At 35.7% G+C, this 18492-nt stretch overlaps 1 protein-coding gene across 1 annotated transcript in view; it reads right to left on the bottom strand.

The window, feature by feature from the left end:
• Window positions 1–1782: 1782 nt before the first annotated feature.
• The window catches only part of MYO5C (myosin VC), a 35958-nt gene continuing 19248 nt past the window's right edge, over window positions 1783–18492 (bottom strand). The window contains exons 23-42 of the mRNA XM_050902959.1: window positions 18161–18254; window positions 17524–17587; window positions 16125–16305; window positions 15438–15531; window positions 14526–14589; window positions 14359–14439; window positions 13791–13971; window positions 11554–11658; window position 11173; window positions 10714–10765; window positions 10341–10506; window positions 9996–10083; window positions 9188–9283; window positions 8018–8172; window positions 6772–6861; window positions 5326–5476; window positions 4623–4905; window positions 3438–3612; window positions 2839–2919; window positions 1783–2580 (exon numbers count right to left, since the gene is read on the bottom strand). Of these exons, the coding sequence (XP_050758916.1) occupies window positions 2428–2580; window positions 2839–2919; window positions 3438–3612; window positions 4623–4905; window positions 5326–5476; window positions 6772–6861; window positions 8018–8172; window positions 9188–9283; window positions 9996–10083; window positions 10341–10506; window positions 10714–10765; window position 11173; window positions 11554–11658; window positions 13791–13971; window positions 14359–14439; window positions 14526–14589; window positions 15438–15531; window positions 16125–16305; window positions 17524–17587; window positions 18161–18254 (2355 nt within the window). The 3' untranslated portion in view covers window positions 1783–2427. The remainder of the gene's footprint in view (window positions 2581–2838; window positions 2920–3437; window positions 3613–4622; window positions 4906–5325; window positions 5477–6771; window positions 6862–8017; window positions 8173–9187; window positions 9284–9995; window positions 10084–10340; window positions 10507–10713; window positions 10766–11172; window positions 11174–11553; window positions 11659–13790; window positions 13972–14358; window positions 14440–14525; window positions 14590–15437; window positions 15532–16124; window positions 16306–17523; window positions 17588–18160; window positions 18255–18492) is intronic.

The raw sequence follows: 18492 nt of genomic DNA, 5'->3' as shown, positions 1-18492 counted from the left end.
CAGTGCTTTCCTGCTGCAGTAAGGATCATCATTCGACATTTTCCCATTTGAATGAAATAGCTTTCTCCTTTACTATCATTCTACGAAAGTTAACCTCGGTAATGCCTTTCATGTATCTGCCTTCACTAAAACTGCTCCTTGTATTTAGAAGAATTACAGTTAAAAACCAGAATTTTGTACCTACACTGGTTGAAGGCATTAATGTCAGCAAAAGCAAGATAAGGTTCTGAGAGCATACTGATAATTTTGAACTTTCTTTTAAAAATATATTTTGTTGTTTGCATACACAGTGTTAATAGCATACTTCACACAAACCTCTCAAAGTAACATAGCATCAAATTGTCAGAACAATTTTCCTTGATCAACAATTTTTGTCATAAAGACATACATGCCTTCTGACACTTCTATGTGATGCAGACATAAGAGTGGGCTGTGATTTGACTCATACCGTCCCAGGTAACAGACATACAGCTCCAGTAACTGTAAAGAAAGGCTATATACAAATTACAGCAACAAAACTTGCTTGCATTAAAATATTTACAGAAATTCATGAGGAGCCAAAGACAACATACCATTCTGACAGGAAGATACACAATACTACAGCAAAGCAACTGGACCATTAAGTAAATGTTTATGGTACAATACAAGACTGACAGTATTCCCTAATGTTCACATAGTTCCAAGTAACTTCTTTCAAATGATCCCATACTGAAAACATAACTATTGCATCACTCAAAGCACTACAAATTGATTTAAAAGCTACTTTATTTAACAGATTAAAATACTAGTCTACCAACATGCCTGTGATATTTTGTACAGTTTTTATTGTTATTGAACAAAACACAAAATTTTTCCTTCATATATTTTGAATATATCTCTGTGGATATCACCATGAATATTTCACTGTGCATAGTAAACACCAAGAACACTAAATAGCAAGAATGATTCCTTCTTTATATTTACAGAATGTTCTGTGAAATTAAACAAGCGGCACTAACACCGTGTAATTAAAAAAAAAAAATCAAATCAATTGTTCCTGTAACATTTAAATTAACTACATTAATTAGAATCCTTTAAATATTGCAAAGCTTTAGTACTTGATTTTAATAACTATGTCTAATAGACTAGCTAGAAAACTAGCATTGTTTACTGAGGAATTTCTAAGGACAGTCATCATTGTGGTGAGGTCAATGCTGTTTCTCCAGTTGTTCTGACAGGGTCCAGTACTAAATAAAGTTACTGTTTGTTGCATTCTGACTACAGGGAGAAGGCTGAACAAAGCAAAAAGGGGACCACTTCTGCTTCTACGGATCCTGCAATTGAGATTAAATAAATAAAGATGAAATGTAAGGAATTAAGCTTGGTTTATCAGTAAGACCAGACCACAGTAGCTGCATTCACTCCTACTCAGTGTCTGGACTGGAGGAAGGAAACCAGCAAAAAAGAAAGGGAGAAAGATGATGTGCACGTGCATGCATACTCAGTGTATATTCTGAAATACACTGCACTAGAGATGGAACCAAACCAGATGACTCCTGTTTTTTAGAGAAACAAGCTTGTAATTCAATCGAGGATCATGACATGAATTTTATATCTGACTTTTCTATTATAATGACTGATACGAAAATCCAGACTTGTCACTGCAGAGAACAAAACCGAAATCTGTCTTCAAGAACACCTGAGTCCTTCCCCTGGCTGAAGAGCTGTCTAGTGTGCCTGAGATGCAATGCAAGCGTTCAGTGACCCAAGCCAGCATGCCTACAAAAAGACAATGTGGGTTTGTAACAGCAATTCTCTTAGATTGATCTCAGTTCCCCAGTTTCAATGTAGCTATTTATATTGATTTTTTTAAACAATTGCGGAAGGACCTTCCCTTCCCTCCTACTACAGTATTCTGGAGGAACTGTTATAAAAGACTTCTTTTATGAAAGGAATAAAGGTATAAGAAGTATAGAAGGGTGACAGCTACTGTAAAACAGATCCAGTATATCAAGGCAATTAATAGAATTACCTTGGGAAAAAAAAACTCATTACAGGAAGCAAAGGCAAGTAAAATTGTGAAGTAATAACATTTATCACATGGCAGTCTTCCCCTCTGACTGGTGCTGACAGGGCACCAATGCAAACTTGTCAGATAAATGCTTTTCTTGTTAGGTTTGGGCTAAAAAACTGTATGGTTAGCTTTGTGTCCAGCTGATGATATAAAGTCATCATTGTAGGACTGTAATGAAGGGAGAAGAGTAAGAAAAGAGAGAAGGAAATCACAAGCTGAAATTATTCCTACTTTTTAAGTCTTGACTCAGGAACAAGTTTTTAACAGTTTAATTCACCGCAAGCTGCCATACTATCCACCAGCTGGAGAAATGAACCATGAAAGTCTGCCTGTCTTCATATAGTCTCTGAGGAAATACCAATGCATTGGTTTTATTAAACTCTCGTGAGAAAGCCAAGTTTGAAGCTGCTGGGGACTTGTATCATTTCCAAGGCATGTGGAGAGGGGGTGAAAGGAAACGTCACTTGAAAGAGATATTTGGTATCAAGCATCAACTGTGGAACATCCTCACGATTGTTTAGCATAGCCTGAAATTATAACAGAAAGCGTAAGAAAATATTGTATTAAGAATCAAAGCCAAACCAGTACATTGTTTGCTTCCCATTGCAAATCCTGCTTTCACATGATGTTAAGGAGACTTGTTTTGATCAGTTCCAAATGTCTAGAAGCTGAGCAACTTAGTAATAATATGATGTAAAGGTCAAGTACAATTATATAGCATCAAAAACTGTGTGTATGAAGTATCCTGTAACTTGAATACGAGAAATAATAGTTGCAGCTCTTACCTGGACTTTACGAACAAATGATGGAGTCACTCTTTTCTCAAAATCATCTATCGGAGTGTATGAGTTGAGGATCTTAACTATCTGTTCAAGTTACAAAAGGCTATTTTAGTATGTCACAAAAAGTGAGAAGACAAAAAAAAGAAAGCATTAATATGACATCTTTATTGATATTTAATTAAAGTTTCAGCAAAGAATTTTACAATAAAGAGAGAATTTTGACTGGTCACCTAATGAGTTGTCACATATATGATGATTGCTATGACTCATTTCCAGAGGTGTCAGCAGGATCAAGGAGATACAGAAAAAGCTGAATTGATTAAGGGAAACAACAAAAAAATCCTGTGACAAAGTAAAGAAAATACATTGTGGAATAAAAACATGGGATAGAACAAAGCAGGCAAGTATTCACCACAGGAGCAGTTAAAACGCTAACAATCAGGAATAAGGAGTTAAAAATTCAATTTAACAAGCGGTGATGTGGAACGCTGAGGAATGCTATTTTTATCAAATGAAAGGCCAATAGCTCTTTGCAACAAATTATTTTAGATAGCTAAGATTCTGCAATTGGTGCTGCCAGAAGAAAACAGATGGTTCATTACCTGCACAGTAGAAAGAGATGTGCAGTGTTCACATATTTCCTTGGCATCATCATCTGTGATCTTTTTGACCTGAAGGAGCCAGGCTGCTTGAGATAGAGGCTCCAACGTTTCTTTGGCATTGCCGCTTTGAAGATTCTTGTCCTTAAGCCATTCTTCCAAGTAGCTGATATTACATCTGGGTTAAACCATGAACAGACAACAGAAATGTCAGGTTCTCCCTAACAAGCAAGTTACATTAAAGACTTCTAAAGAAGGAATGCTCCTCTAATGCAGTGTTCAAATTCATACATTTTAAGTTAAAAACCATACCTGTAGATCATAAAAATCAAACAATTAATAGCTTATTGATCTGTAAGTTTAATTCCTTGTATATTTCAGTTCTTTTTATTTTTTTATTTCTTAAAGCTTGGATATAGAAAGCAAGTTATTAGTTTAGCTGTTGTTTACAGAAAATTACTAATATATACTGGCATTGCCTATTACACTGTAGCACTATATTTTCAACTGCGCTTGTACAGGAAATGAGAACAATCTTTGCACATTACAAAGCAGGGCCGGGCTTATAACTGATGACCTAAAGGTTAAAGCAGCTTTCTTCTAGTAATATTCCCAGATGGGTCAAGATTTTGCTGATTTTCTTTTACCTTAGTCTGCAGACTGTCTAATGGAGAAAAAATGAACTGTATCTTCTGCAAAACAGTTAGGAACATGTTCTCTTGATGCTGGTAACAAGACAGATGATGCCCAGTCTACACCCTCAAAGGCCCTGTCTCAGTGCCTTTCTCATTACAGAGCATGAAAAATGCAAGTCAGCTTTTGTCTGTCTGCCAGCCAGGGGACGCTGCACCTGTTTACTATAGTTAGAAAGAACTAAAAATACTATTCATCACATCATGAGTGCACTAGCATGGAAAGAATCCTAAACATGTCTGACTTTAAACTCCAGACTGAATTTTCTTTGTCTTTTCCTCCATTAGTGTTTCCATGGAAAGAACAATTTGTAATACGTTATGTTGAGAAAGCTCAGCCCAAAATGCAAAGATCTACTTTTTCAAAAAGAGTAAAAAACAATTGGCTACTTCCAGCAGAACGGTTACAGAATATCCAGCGACTTAGAGATAAAGGACGTTACATAGAAGTGTTAAAAATTCATTCTCAAGCTTGTTGAAACTTTACTGGCTTTACCTTATCTGCATTCCTTTTCTACATGAGCACATGTCCTTGCGGAGGAAGAGACTATTGAGGGTGATAGCTCCAATCAGAAAGAAAAGCTGTTTCACTGCCTGTTTTAGAAGCTCAGAGTCCAAGCCATTCTGGCACATAGTACTATAAAAATAGCTGAGCTGTTGCAGGATAGAGGTCATTGTGTAGGTATCCGTGTCGTCTATACTAGAAGAACGTTTACGGAACCCTGTAGGTTTCAAGCCAGAAATTCCCTGAAGACTTTCATATTCCAGCATGCCTGGTACTGAAATACAGCAGAAAATAACTGGTAAGACCAAAACTCCTAAGGCTCCTTTCAGTTACGTTAACTTAATTATTGAACAAAACCTACTTTCAGCATATTTTAAAAGTTAAATGATACAAGAAAAAGAAGATACTGACAAAGGCTTCTGGAGCACACAAATTTTAAAAAGCCTTTTGTTTTTGTAGAATGTTGATCAGTTTCAAAGCATTATCCCACACCAGGAAATGTTGTGAGGAAAAAGTCTTTCCAAACCCTGTGGGGATATACCATTCAGTGGAATTTACATGTGCAGAAACACACATGCAGGTACACATACGTATAAATCAACAGGAAAAAGAAGTCTGTCCCATCCTTTGTATAAGCTCTATTCGTATACTTCACAAGCTACATTTAAATCTGTTTGGATTGCTGCTGTCTTACCGATCATGGGCTGAATGTTGTTCTCCATTACAATAATGAATTGGTGATAAATACGAATTGCCAAATCACTAAGAATTTGTCTGTATTCTGAGAGATCAAAATGCTTCAAACAGTTCTTATTCTGACGTGGAGTGTTATACTTCATAAATTCCTACAAGTTGTAAATATAATTATTAGAAATCACATAACATTATAATTATAAATTGTTACTACAATGTAATGTATGTATTAGAGTAACTCATTCCATCTCTGGCTGAACACAGTCTCAGAATGAGTCAAAGCTACAGCTAACTTCAATGGATGCTTCTAGTTCTGGGCTTCCTGTACTTAATTTTCCAGTTTACGTTGACATTTACTCTGTTCCTAAAGCCTGCTAAAGCCAAAGGAAAGGCATGCATAGATTTCAATGAACTTTGGAGCAATTCCTAGATCACTTAAACAGAAAGCAAACTCCCCCTCCCTCCCCTCCCCAAAAAAGCCGAAACGCAGTTGTTTAAACTATGTTGGCAAACAAAAAAAAAATTACATTTTATTGCTGCAAAGGGATCTCATTTTTGGACTTTTCATCAGGGAAGTTCTGACTTCAAAAGTCTAGACTGAATCCTAACTTGTGTGAAGTCTTGAATGTTCATTAGAAATATAGATTAAAACTCTAAATTCTGGGTTCAGACCTTTCCCTACTGTTGCAACTGAATTATAAAAGACTGTTATTAATTAAATGTTTTCAGTTCTCCACTGATCTTCAGATGTTATCGATATGACCACAAGAGGGAGTATCGTTGTTCAGACAGTACAGTTACTGTGATTCCAAGGCTTTATGATACCTCTTTGCTTTAATCCTGAAGACTATATTCTTATGTGTCTATGCAATTTCAGTTCAGTCTACCTAAGTTTACAAAACCTAGCAAAAAAAAAAAATAGTAAGAGTTTTCAATTTAAAGGAATTAAAAGAATTTTGAATCTCAGGATAAAACTTAGCTTAAACAAGCAAGGGAAATAAGGAAAAAACTGGGCATTTTATTGTTTTGCTCCTTTCCTGAGATTTTCTTCTGTAACCTTATTTTGGTAGCAGTATGTGTTTGAATGGTGACAATTATAAAATAGTAAAACTGTTTTTTATATATATACACGTAGCTGGATATCTGAAGCCCAGCTCACATTAAGCTCATATGGAAGAGTTCAAATTAAGTAGCAGTTTCCATGTCATGTCTTTAACCTACTTCAGCACTTGAATGTTTCCTTGATTTCCCTTGATCCACTAGTTCTATACTGTCTTATTATTTGTGCAAGACATAACACCACTGCAGAGCAATGTGAATATGTAAATATCTGGAAGGAACAGTGGTGAGCTGGTGAATAATTATCTATCTATTATCACTATTTTTAATTCTAATTAAAGTCAGTCAAAGGTAAAGTAATTAAATTATTTGATTAAATCAATCCTACCTCTTCCCCGCTGTACTGCTTCAAACAGTTCAGAAAATAATATGTATTGGAAAGCCAAAAGGACAACATCTCAAAGTCTTCTGAATGTTCCTGAAAATGATAAATAAAGCAATCTTATAACAGTATTGTCTCATGAAGTTAATTTAATAACTAAACTTAAGACCATTACAGAATTGGTATAACAGAGCCTATCTATAGCAGGAGCATACAGCATCTATAACATGCTAGCTGAACAAATCATGCTGTGTTTTCAGGCTAATATACACATAGCAAAGATCCCTCTTTTATTTAGTAAACATTGTTTAAGTCTTCTTATATGACAGATTGGCTAAATAAACTAGCCTGAACCAAACAGTTTTACACATTTCTATTCATGGTGTCGTAGTGTAGTGGAGGCCTTCCTGCAAAAAAGTGTGAACATCACCTGTATACACAAATGAAACTGAACTACATATAAACACAATTCTAACTATGTGTAAGTATGTTTTATTTTTGTTAGCTAAGTAAACACAAGCTTTTCTAATAGATAAACTGTGGTATAAATTTGTTTGTGAACAAACTATAGGCATTCTCTATACAACAAATTCAACTGCATAAACCATAGTCCATTCCTGCCTGTGCTACAAAGCATGCCTGGTGTTTTATTGCATTATAAATCCATAATAAAGCATTCACATAGCTGAATTTGATATGTAGATGAGACAACAGGCTAACAATTCTTGTTTATAACTTGATTTTGTAAAATGGCTGGCAATATAACTTTAATCATTTTGATACTAATGCTGCAGTACCAAATGACATGTCAAAAAAAACCATTACGCTAGTAGAACAGCAGTGTAAAAACCTCTTAAAATTCTGATACCTGGCTGCTGCCAGACATACTAACCTTCATTTCTGTCCATCCGACTTTTACCAGTGCTGAAAGCACAGGTGCACTTCACTCAATTAGCTACTCATTGTAAAATGTAAAATACTTCAAACGATTTTGTCAACAAGCTCTTCAGATAAAAATAATTTGTTAATGCATTCTGTGCATTCTGTGTTCAGCACAGTAGAACCTTACCTAGAGGCTTTACAGGGATACTACTACAAACTTCAAAAAGAGTGTCACTAATGATTATTATTCTATTATAGGAATACTAGCAGATTATAGTGTCAGCATTCCCCAGGTACTATGCATGCATCTTGTAAACCTTACATTAAAAAACAAACAGTACAGTACAGTAAAGCCAAACATAATTCCTACCTTAACAACTTGTTTGATACCATCAATGGTTACATTCATGAAAGATTTCAGCATGTCAGCATCATTCAGATAATCTGCATACCTCACACACATGAACAGGATGTGAGCTGGAAGGCCAGGTATCATATTAACTACAACTCCACGTGGCTTTAAATCTGCATAAAAGGGAGTCATCAGGTTTATTATATAAAAATTCAATGATTCAATGTATCATTCCGAAAAAGACAAGCACTATGGAGTTCATTTCTTCAGTGACCAGTCACTTGATAATTGATTTACTGATTAATTGCTTGTTTCTGAAAATTTCTGTAACAGTATTGTTCATATAAGAGTATTAATTAAGTTAACAGTATTGTTCATATAAGAGTATTAATTAAGTTTTCCAGAGAGGTAGGAGAGTATCGTAGCAAATTCTAAGGTCCAGCATGGGCTATGCCAGACAGGACAACTTCAAAAAGCAATCTGCATTTAACTCCTCACTGGAGACCCCACCAAATTCTGGCATTGCTTAATGACACACCTTTGTTCACAAAGATATAAACATTCACAAGGCTGAAGGAGGTGAAGAAGAAAAGGAAGGTGTTGTTTCCAAGCAGTATTTAATAATGGTACTAATGTACATGGAAAATTTGTCGAGTTTACTATTAATTGTAAGCTAATGCAAAAAGCTGGTTTGGCAGTATGATTGGTATTGTAAAGTAACTCAGAGGAAGGACAAAATTCCTCTACAAGAGAAACATCAAAGTACAGTTCCTTTCAGTGAAAGGAATGATATGGAAAGGACAGACAGGAGAGTAATCCATCACACATGGATATAAGCCCAGTGACTGACAGACTTAGTAGATGACCAGGAAGAAAGTAAATTCAAGTCCTTGGCATGCTCTTGAGATTTACAGCTTTATAAGTGAATAAATAATAAGAAAGATAATAGAGTCAGCATTATGTAGAGTCAGACAAATTATTTTTACACAGATAAAGCAGTTCTGTACTTGTAATGTCTGGCAGTAGAAAAAGAGCAATATAGAGCCTCCAAGCTGTATTGGTGGTAACAAAGTGGGGAAAAAGGCAACTTTGAACATAAGTGAAATACAGTGCCTCGTAGTTTTTGTTGTAGTGTTCTACACTGAATATCACTGACTACTGATAACATTTCAAGTGTTACTAAAATACCGAGGATCAGATTTTGAATGATCCTTTCTTCGTCCTCTTTTTTGTACTCCATCATTCCAATGTACTCTTTGCACAAAGTTGGCACATGAGCTTCAGCTGTCAAACACAAAAGCACTGTTACTTGCAGGTAAACGGCTAAGCTAATGTTCACGTTAGAACAAACTATTGGAGAAAAGCAGTTTTCTCTGTAATAAACAGAGTATGGGCCCTGTTCACAATAACGTTCTTAGCTTATGGTTCCAAGCCTTATGAGTTAAGTAACATTTATATTATTCATGTGAATAGTTTCATTGGATTCAGTGGAATTACTTGCATTAATAAGACAAATAAACAGCAACAATACATCTCTACATTAGTCACCTCTGCAATGTTTTTAAGAGTATTCTATAGTGAACAATTACTTGCTATGTAAGAGCTTTGTACAAACTAACTTCATATCAGGAACCATCTGCCATTTGAAGGCTAATGGGAGTAGTTACTCATCTGATGCAAAACATTCTGTTGGCTCAGAGACAGTTTGTGTGAGGGTACGTATTAACTTTTGTTGACAGAACCTTATGCCTCTGGCTTAATCTTTATCGTACAGTCTAGGTTCCATATGTGCCCATTATTTAGCTGGGGAAAAAAAAATACAGGAAAGGACTTTTATGTAATTTCTATTGATGGTTCCCCTGGCACTTTCTTCTGAGGTTTTAAATTTCTAACCCTGCTCCAAACCCTACCTTTTTCTTTTTTTAAATATACTTTCCTTCAAACACACGCTGAATATTCAAAGCTATTAAAAAAAAAAAATCACATAATATCTTACCTTTTTCAATAGTCTTGGTAAGAGTTTTGATCTGATCCTCCAATTTTTTTATTATTCTATCTTTCATGTCTAGTTTTTCCTCAAGATCCTGTAATAATCAAAGTCAGTGAGTTCAGAGCAACCACAATTAAAAAATGTCTTCTACTGCTACATGTTATTGCCACAATGAAAGAGCACTATGATGTGCTTTTACTTATATTTGGTGGAAGAAACATGAAACCTTCATATCTTTTTTCTCCCCCAATGAATTGAGAAAACAACCTGTCCATACCACGAAATCATGATTTCTTTCTTTTTATCCTGCATTTCAGATACAGCTTCTTAATGACGATTTCATTTCCTCACCATGTTTTCCACAGTAAGTCGAGTTGTCTCTTGCTTTATCTTGCTTTGTACTTCATCCTGGATTTCATCCTGCATCAAACCATTGCTCAGCCCCTCAATCTCTTGGGTTGTGACTTTCAGTCTCTCTTTTTCTTTTATGTCTGCTTCATTCTGGGCCTCATTAGTTCTAAAAATAGATAGATAAGAAGCTTTGTCTTTTATTCTTCTTTCGTTAAAGCATAGTCATATCATACTTGTCCATTACTTATTAACTGCACACAAGGCTGTAAGGCAAATCTTACATTGAATGTGGTACTTCAAAGAGTTTAAGTGACTTTGTTACCGCAGCTATAGCAACTACATTTCTTACATTAAAAAAAAAATATATATTTACCGTCTTTGTGTTCTATCCCCTTCTAGCTTGTAATGCAGCCGATTAGACATCTCTTTAATTTTTTTCAGTAAATTAGCAACAAAACCCAAAACAAAAGAAAAACAACAAAATCAAATTTGCTTACTGTTCTGTACTAGTATTCAGTAAATCTCTTCTTACACTCATTATTTTGTTTCATCTAACGAAATTGAATGACATGCCAGACAACTTATCAGAGAAATATCTGACTACTCCACACCACGCAGAAGATTATACGGGGTGAGGAATTTTGACACTACTAACTTCTTGCAGTTGGCAGTAAAACCACTTGCAAATTTTAAATCAGTTGCCTAGGAATACGCTGCAGTTAGACAGACTCAGAATCCTCAGCAAAGTATGCTTTCCTATATTGAGAACTTTCAAACAAGCAAATTTAGCAAGAACTTTTCCCTCTGTCTCCCACTCTGAATTTTTCAACACCCTCTGAAGTCCACCTCACAGAGTATGTCTTAAGTTCCAAAACATCTTCCCTTTTTATGATTGTTTCCAAAGGGCATACTCCATTACACATATTCTTAGCAGAGCCCTATTGAACACACTTGCAGACATCCAAACCATAGAACTGAATGACTTCAAAAAGGTAAAAGAGAAAAAAGCGCACATACTTGCATGCATTTTATTCTTTAATGACAGACATAAAATATACACTTTTTTTTTTGTTGTGTTTCTTACATTTTACTAGCAAGAAAGTAAGTAATAAGGCAATGAAGTTATCATGTAATATTGCTTCAGCTTTTAAAAATTCAAGTATAGAGAATTCATAATGTTCATCTTAAACAACTGAAAGACTAGGGACCATACTGGTACTTTACCTTTCAACTTTACAGTCTGTTCTTGAAGACGGTTTTCAAGATCTAATTTTTGATTTTCAAGTTCAGAAACTTGCTGTTTAAGATCTGGGATCACCTTTTAGAGAAAAAGGAGATTTGCGTATTTCAGCACCTTCCTTCTTTTCAGATGTCTGCAACAGTCCCTATGACACCAGAAGACCTTCAACTGCAAACAGTCAAAGACAGAGGAGAGACTGTGGGGGAGTACTGCTACCTGCTTGCCTGACTTGTTTAACTTTTCTGGAGGCATCTGCTGCTGGCCACTCTTAAAAATGAAATAGTGAGCTAATGAAATGTTTGGACTGGCCCAGTACTACCATTCTTCTGTTCTAGTTTAAAGGAAATTACACTCTGGCTTTGATTTCCCTAGCTCAATTAACATTGGAAAACAACTCAATATGTTATAAAATCATTTTTTAAAAATAACATAAGTAACTTTTCCTTGTATCTTCAATTTTAGTAACTTTGTTTTGAAAATATTTCTTTAGTAATTTTTCACTCAGCAGAAAAATAATATGGTATATACCAATCTTCTGGAATAACAGCACTTCTTTGTGTTAGATAGGTTTTACACAGTACTAATAATTAGACTCTTAAGCCTTGCCCGCAATTTGTTAGCAACTTGATATGCTTAGCTGCCCTCTGGTGGGGAGAGCCTCAGAACTGCACAGATCTGTAACCACCATAAATCCCACCGGCATCTGGTTTTTCACTATCAAATCATAGAACTCGTCAACCTGAGACACAGAAATAGCTTTAAAGAGGCTTCTGAGAAAAAGATGCTAATTTCTGTCCTCTGACCACAGGGAAAGAATGAAGTAACTAAATTCTGAACTTGAATGCCTCAGTACAATTAAAATTGAAGCTGGTTGCTGTAGGTTGACCCCATCTGGCCAGCAGCCAAGCACCCACAGAGATGCTCACTCCCCCCCACCCCCACCCCACGCCCCAGCAGAACAGGGAAGGGAATAGGAAGAGCAGAAGCGAGAAAACATCTGGGTCAAGATAAAGTCAAGATAAAGCCAAACACCCCCTTTCTTCTTCCTCTATCTCAGTTTTTATAGGTGAGCATGACATTATATGGTAGGGGATATCCTTCTGGTCAGCTCGGGTCAGCTGTCTCGGCTGTGTGCCCTCCCAACTTCTTGCCCACTCCCAGTTTAACTTGCTGAGGTGGGGCAGAGTAGGAAAAAGAGAAAGCCTTGACACTGTGCAAGCCCTGTTCAGCAACAGCCAAAACACTGTTGTGTTATCAATACTGTTTAACCTACAAATCCAAAACGCAGCATTATACAGACTGCTACAAAGAATGTTAACTCCATCTCAGACAGACCCAGTACACTGTTATAACACTGACCCATAGAAAGTTATGGTATCACAAAACTGCTTTTCATTAAGTCTGAAATACCGGAAGTGTTCCATCAGAAAAATATATGGCCTGACCAAAAAATAGCTATTTTTTTTAATTATCAGGTGAGAAGTTTAAATTAGGTAGGTATCAAAAAAGGTATGGTGAGCTAACTTCCTGGTCACTGCTAAACCTCTGATGCATTTTTTAGTTAAAATTCTGTGTAACTAAAAAACCTAAATAAATACTTGTTTCTTCATGACTTCCAGTATAAAGCTGCATATCTGTAGAAATTATCACACCCCTCAAAAGTTCCTCGCATTGTTGAGAAACTGCAAAAAGCACAACCATAGTATTTGTACGAGCTCAGCAATGGACATCCTGGCAACATTCTGAAGTCCAAAACATCCTTTATAAAATCTGTATATTCAGCCACATAAGCATACAAGGGTTCAAATGTGTTCTAAAGGCTCTCAGTGTCTCCCTAGCTATCAACAACAGAAGCCAAAGCCTGTGTGTGCACTACACACCAAGTCAGAGTTTGTAAAATGGCTGCCATTCTGTGATTAGAATCAAATCTCAATTCAGGTTTATGCAAAAGAAAAGCAAAAAAGCCTCTGTGAGGCTGCCCCAACAAGCTGTACACTTGGACAATAAATTTGTCTGCCTCCTAACACACTACTCCAGCATGCAGGGAAAGAGCCTGTATGGATGTGCAATCTTAGATGGCCATATCTGTTCGAGCCTTGAGATTTCAAGGACATGACCGCAACATTTTGAGGGCTTTGTGCCACAAACACATTTGGATTGTATTACTAAGTAACAAAAACATATTTTGCTTTACTACACCTTGATCTTACCAGGTTTTCTGAAGTTAGCCTGCTAACTTCAAGTCGAATACCATCATTTATGTCATTTTCCTCTCGAAATAATTTTTGTAGATGATTAATATCTTGGCTAAGATGTTCAACTTTAAAGTTCAAACCTTCAATCTCCTTTTCATATATTTCTTTCTGAGACTGGAAATGACTTTCCAATACTCTGTTAAAAAAAGGGAGAAAGAACATGGCAGATGTAGTACGACCTCAGTGCAACGGGTCAAGTTTAATACAAAGTGAAAACAAAGTACTGTGGTTAACACGCAGACATTCCATTACATCACCTGTGCATTAAGGGAGTTGAAAGTTATGCATGGTATCTCAGAGGAAACACATTTCCCTGACTGACACGTGCACACTTAACTCACTGACCTAGTAAAAGTTTGTTAAACTGATTTTAAGCTGCTCAGCCAGTCATATAACGTAGTGTTTGTTCATTTCTTAAACAGATGTTCAGTATTGCACTGTCAAATTAGTTATTCACTGATCTTTCCGCTTATTTTCTAGATCACAGCTTGGAGTTATGAAAACACTGAAGAACTGAACTAACCTTGTAGCTTTCTTCAAGCCCTCGTAAGCAAACCACAGTTCTCCATCCTCATTTAAGTGTTCCAAATCCTCTGTAGAGAGTCTAGAATACAAGGCAGTATCATTAATGTGCAGGTGAACAAAATGCATTTCTTAAGCTTTTTTAAAGAGACCTCAGAACAAAATTACCTGCTTCTTACATCTTCAAAATCGTAACTTTCAAGAAGTTGTTTTGTAACTTCTGACATCTTTTCTGGAAAAAACAAAGTTTGTTACATGAATAATTTTCTCTGCACATTTCAAATTAAGTTTGATTACAAAAATCAAACCAACCTCTTCCTAAATCTACAAGGTTCCTTCCTGGTACTCAGTAAACATATCTGATTTACTACAACAATATGACGAGGGACTTGGTTCTACTTCTGGACATGTAAGCTGCACTAGATAGGTATACCACCAATATTGGGTTTTTTCTAAACAAATCAAACTTTCAATGCAAAGTTACATCTTTCTGTTCTGAATCTGGACAACTGCTAGAGTTGTATAGATGATTTGTCATCTAGTGCTAGGTTACTACATTAAATGCTGCAGATACAGGTTTGCTCTATGACATTGTCAACATTGAACAAAGTGCACAACAGTAGTGCTTCTTATTAAGTACCTTTTCCCAAAGAGAACCCAACTCAGCATGTTATTTAAGCATATTTGACATTTATTGGACCTAAGGCTAAAGATAGGATGAATGAAAGCTAGATAATGTATTGTTTCCGTATTCTTGGGTCTCTATAAGCTACTTGCTAAATTCTAAGCAAAGTTTAAATTATTAGTATTGATTTTTAAACACAAAGGAGAAATGTTTGAAATCAGAGTTTCTTCAAAGGGGTACCCCAGATCTCAGTATTCAGTGATCACTTTGTAAAACTCACCTGTTGGGTTTTTTTTTTTTTTCCCCTTGCAAGTAAAGGTATGAATAGAATGAAATCACTATGGGATGGGAAAGAGAACTGGGTTTTTGTCAAAGCTAACATGGAAGAAAACTTAAACTGGCCTGGTTCACACTGTACTTCGTAAGTTCTCTGAATTATCTAGCATGTAGCTTACCCCTCAATTCTCGCTTCTGTGACTGGGCCTGCTTTTCAACATCCAATTTTTGTGTCTGCAGCAGTTCAATTTCCTTTTGCAACTCAGGTATTTTCTGAATCAGACAAACATTATAGGAGACAAGAAGTAAATTACAAGGGCTGTGTATCAGTTAAATCATAAAGATAATTATAATTAAGAACAAGTTCATATGGTGAAAGGCTTAAAATGTGTTGTGTTTAAAGCATCTGGTTCTCAGACATCAGAGCAGAGCAGTAATGTGATGTAGTGAAAACATATGTCTTTGTGTCATGGAATTGACTCAGAGAAAAAAATACGACTTTATACAAAAGTACTATTTTCAGGTTTAGTTTATAAACTACATTTATGGAAAAATCCCCTGAGAAACTAATACTTTCTTGGAAAAAGGAAGAAAAAAGATCCACACATTTAAACGTATAAAAATTCAGGCACAATTACTCTTCAAAACATGCACTTGTTTCTGCGAACAGGAACTTACTCATATTGTGTACTACATGAAAACAATGCAACATAGTGGTGTATCAAATACAGCTTATTAACTACAACTTCTTCTAAAAATGCACTGGAGATAAAAAATATAGTGAAGATAATCTATAAATAAAACACCCACATTCTCTACTTGCTTTATCTAGCAAAGACTCCAAAATGGAGTGCGTCATACTTTACCTGTGCTTGTTTTGTAAGTTGTCCTACTTCCATTTTCAAGCCATCCTGAATGACAATTTCTTGCTGAATTTGATGTTGTAGCTGAGCTTTTTCTTCTTTCAGAATCTTAATTTCTCCCTTGAGCATTTCAATATCCTTTTCATAGTCCTGCTTCTGATTTTGGAAATTTTTCTCAAGTATCCTAAACAAGACAACGAAAAGGTGGTTTTATTTTCCTACATTCATAAGTGAAAGACTGGGTTTTGTTTTTGTTTTAATTTGAAAGACATGTTTCATTGAAGAAAACCATAATTACTTGAAAATGGTATCCTACCTCCTCAGAATCAATTTACAAAAAGGATGATAATGGGATGAGAATGCCCCTAGATTTCCCTACATCTAATTCAGATATTGGGACTGAATTCAAGGCAAAACTGAGTTTTTTCCACTTAAAGGCTGATTCTCTAATTCTTTGAGAGTTAGCCTACCTCAGTAGCTTTCTGCTACATTTATGGCCACAGTCAGCACTGAAGAAGGACATTGCAACAGAAAACCCTGTGTCCTTCTCAGTAAAACATCGCAAGCAGCTTTCCATTTTCTGCTAGTCCCTACTGGAATGGACTGGCTTCCAACATAATATAGCTAATGGGCACAGCAGAAAAACTAGCAAAGAAGTCCTCTTAGTATAGTCTGAAGTTATTTGCAGCTGAAATCAGACTGAGCTGAAACACCACACAGCTTCCAATCCTCAGGAACAGTGACTGATTGCACTCTTCACACTTCAGAGAACAGCATTTACCTGGTACTTGAGGTTCTCTGTCTTATACTGGAAAAGAGTTACTGGGAAATAAACATTTGATCTGAGAAAAGCATGCTGCAAAGCAACAACCATTTACTGCTAAATAATACGATTTTTAATACTGCAAATGAAACACCAAAGGGGAAAAAAAAATTAAAGTTTTTCCCTATATTTTTAACCAAATGTCCTTTACAAACACTGCCTTTCTTTCAAGCTGAATCTTTCAATTCTGTCCTTTAATATTCACTTCACAGGAATTCTGACTGATCTGGCCATCAGCTGCTCTTCCAGTCCTGACTGAATTCTGAGGATATCTCCAAAGAAACCATTATGACCAGGGTTGCCTTTCAATTCTCAGAAAGACACATGAAAAGACAGGAAACTGCAAAAGCAAGAACAGTCTCAAGTCTACAATATAATTTCCTGCATGTGACTGACCCACAAAAAAGCATGTGTTTTTCCTGAACTGTACATGAAGTACTTCAGTACTAGCATTAATGTCCAAGACACCGATAGATTCATAAGTGATGCGAGCATAATACATTCACAGTAGGAGAAAGAAAGGCAGGGAAAGAGAAAAAATAAATGCTATTTCAAAGCAATAAAATTCAGATTCCATACATTCTCTGATTTTCTTCTTTTTGTATGTCATTGAAGAGTTGCTTCGTGAGGTCATCCATTTTCTCTGTCAAAAAATATTTCAACATTTCAAAGACCTTCATGCAATTATGTACATTTACTAAAACAGTATGACCACAACGAGAAGTTTTGTTTTAATAAGTAATCCTCAACATATTTTAAGGCTGAAATTACTCTCTCAAGTGCCAAAAATTACCACAGTAAATCTTACAAGTAATGCTATAGAATAAAAAGGTTCTGAGACACCATAGTGTTACTCATCTAAAGTATACTTGATCTCATGTGCTGCCTGTGTCCTTTGAAATTAGATCCTTAAAAGCAGTATATCAAAGGAACCAAGGATGAAGTGACACTTTGAAGGAACGTGCGTGCATGAGAAGGAAATATAATAGCAAGAGAGCTTTTGCTACTGAAAGAACAAATTTAATTTAATTATTAAATTAAAACCATTTGCACTACACATTCTAAGCAGGAGAAGCTTAGGGCCAACTTTTAATTTACTGTAAATTCAGCATTTATATTGCTTTTATTAGAAAAAAAATCATTTACCTTTGCTGAAAACCTGACTTTACAACTTTACCCACTATAACTCCTTTATAACTCCTTTTAGTTATTGTACCTTTCATTTCCTCAGTTTTTTCTTGGAGCTTTATTTCTAAGGTCTCTTTCTGCTCTTGTAATTCTTTATTCTGATTCTCAAGTTTTAGGATTTTCTGTACACACAAAAAGCAAGCATAATATACAAATTACAAACGAGGAAGAAACAGGTCACAGAAGGTCTTACATTTTAACAAGCATATACGGACTCCCTTCCTTCCCTGCCACTGCCCCCCCCCAAGCCCCGGCAAAAGTGAAGTTACTTAGTAACTCTTGAATGATACATTTGATAAATCCAGTAACTGAAAAAATTATTTAAAATAAAATAAAAGCACCCCGATGGCAATTAAAATT

The sequence above is a fragment of the Gymnogyps californianus genome, chromosome 11 (genome assembly GCF_018139145.2).
Source record: "Gymnogyps californianus isolate 813 chromosome 11, ASM1813914v2, whole genome shotgun sequence".
In the NCBI taxonomy this organism is placed as follows: Eukaryota; Metazoa; Chordata; class Aves; order Accipitriformes; family Cathartidae; genus Gymnogyps; species Gymnogyps californianus.
Note: the sequence above shows the minus strand (reverse complement) of the source record. Positions and strands in the feature narration are given on the sequence as shown.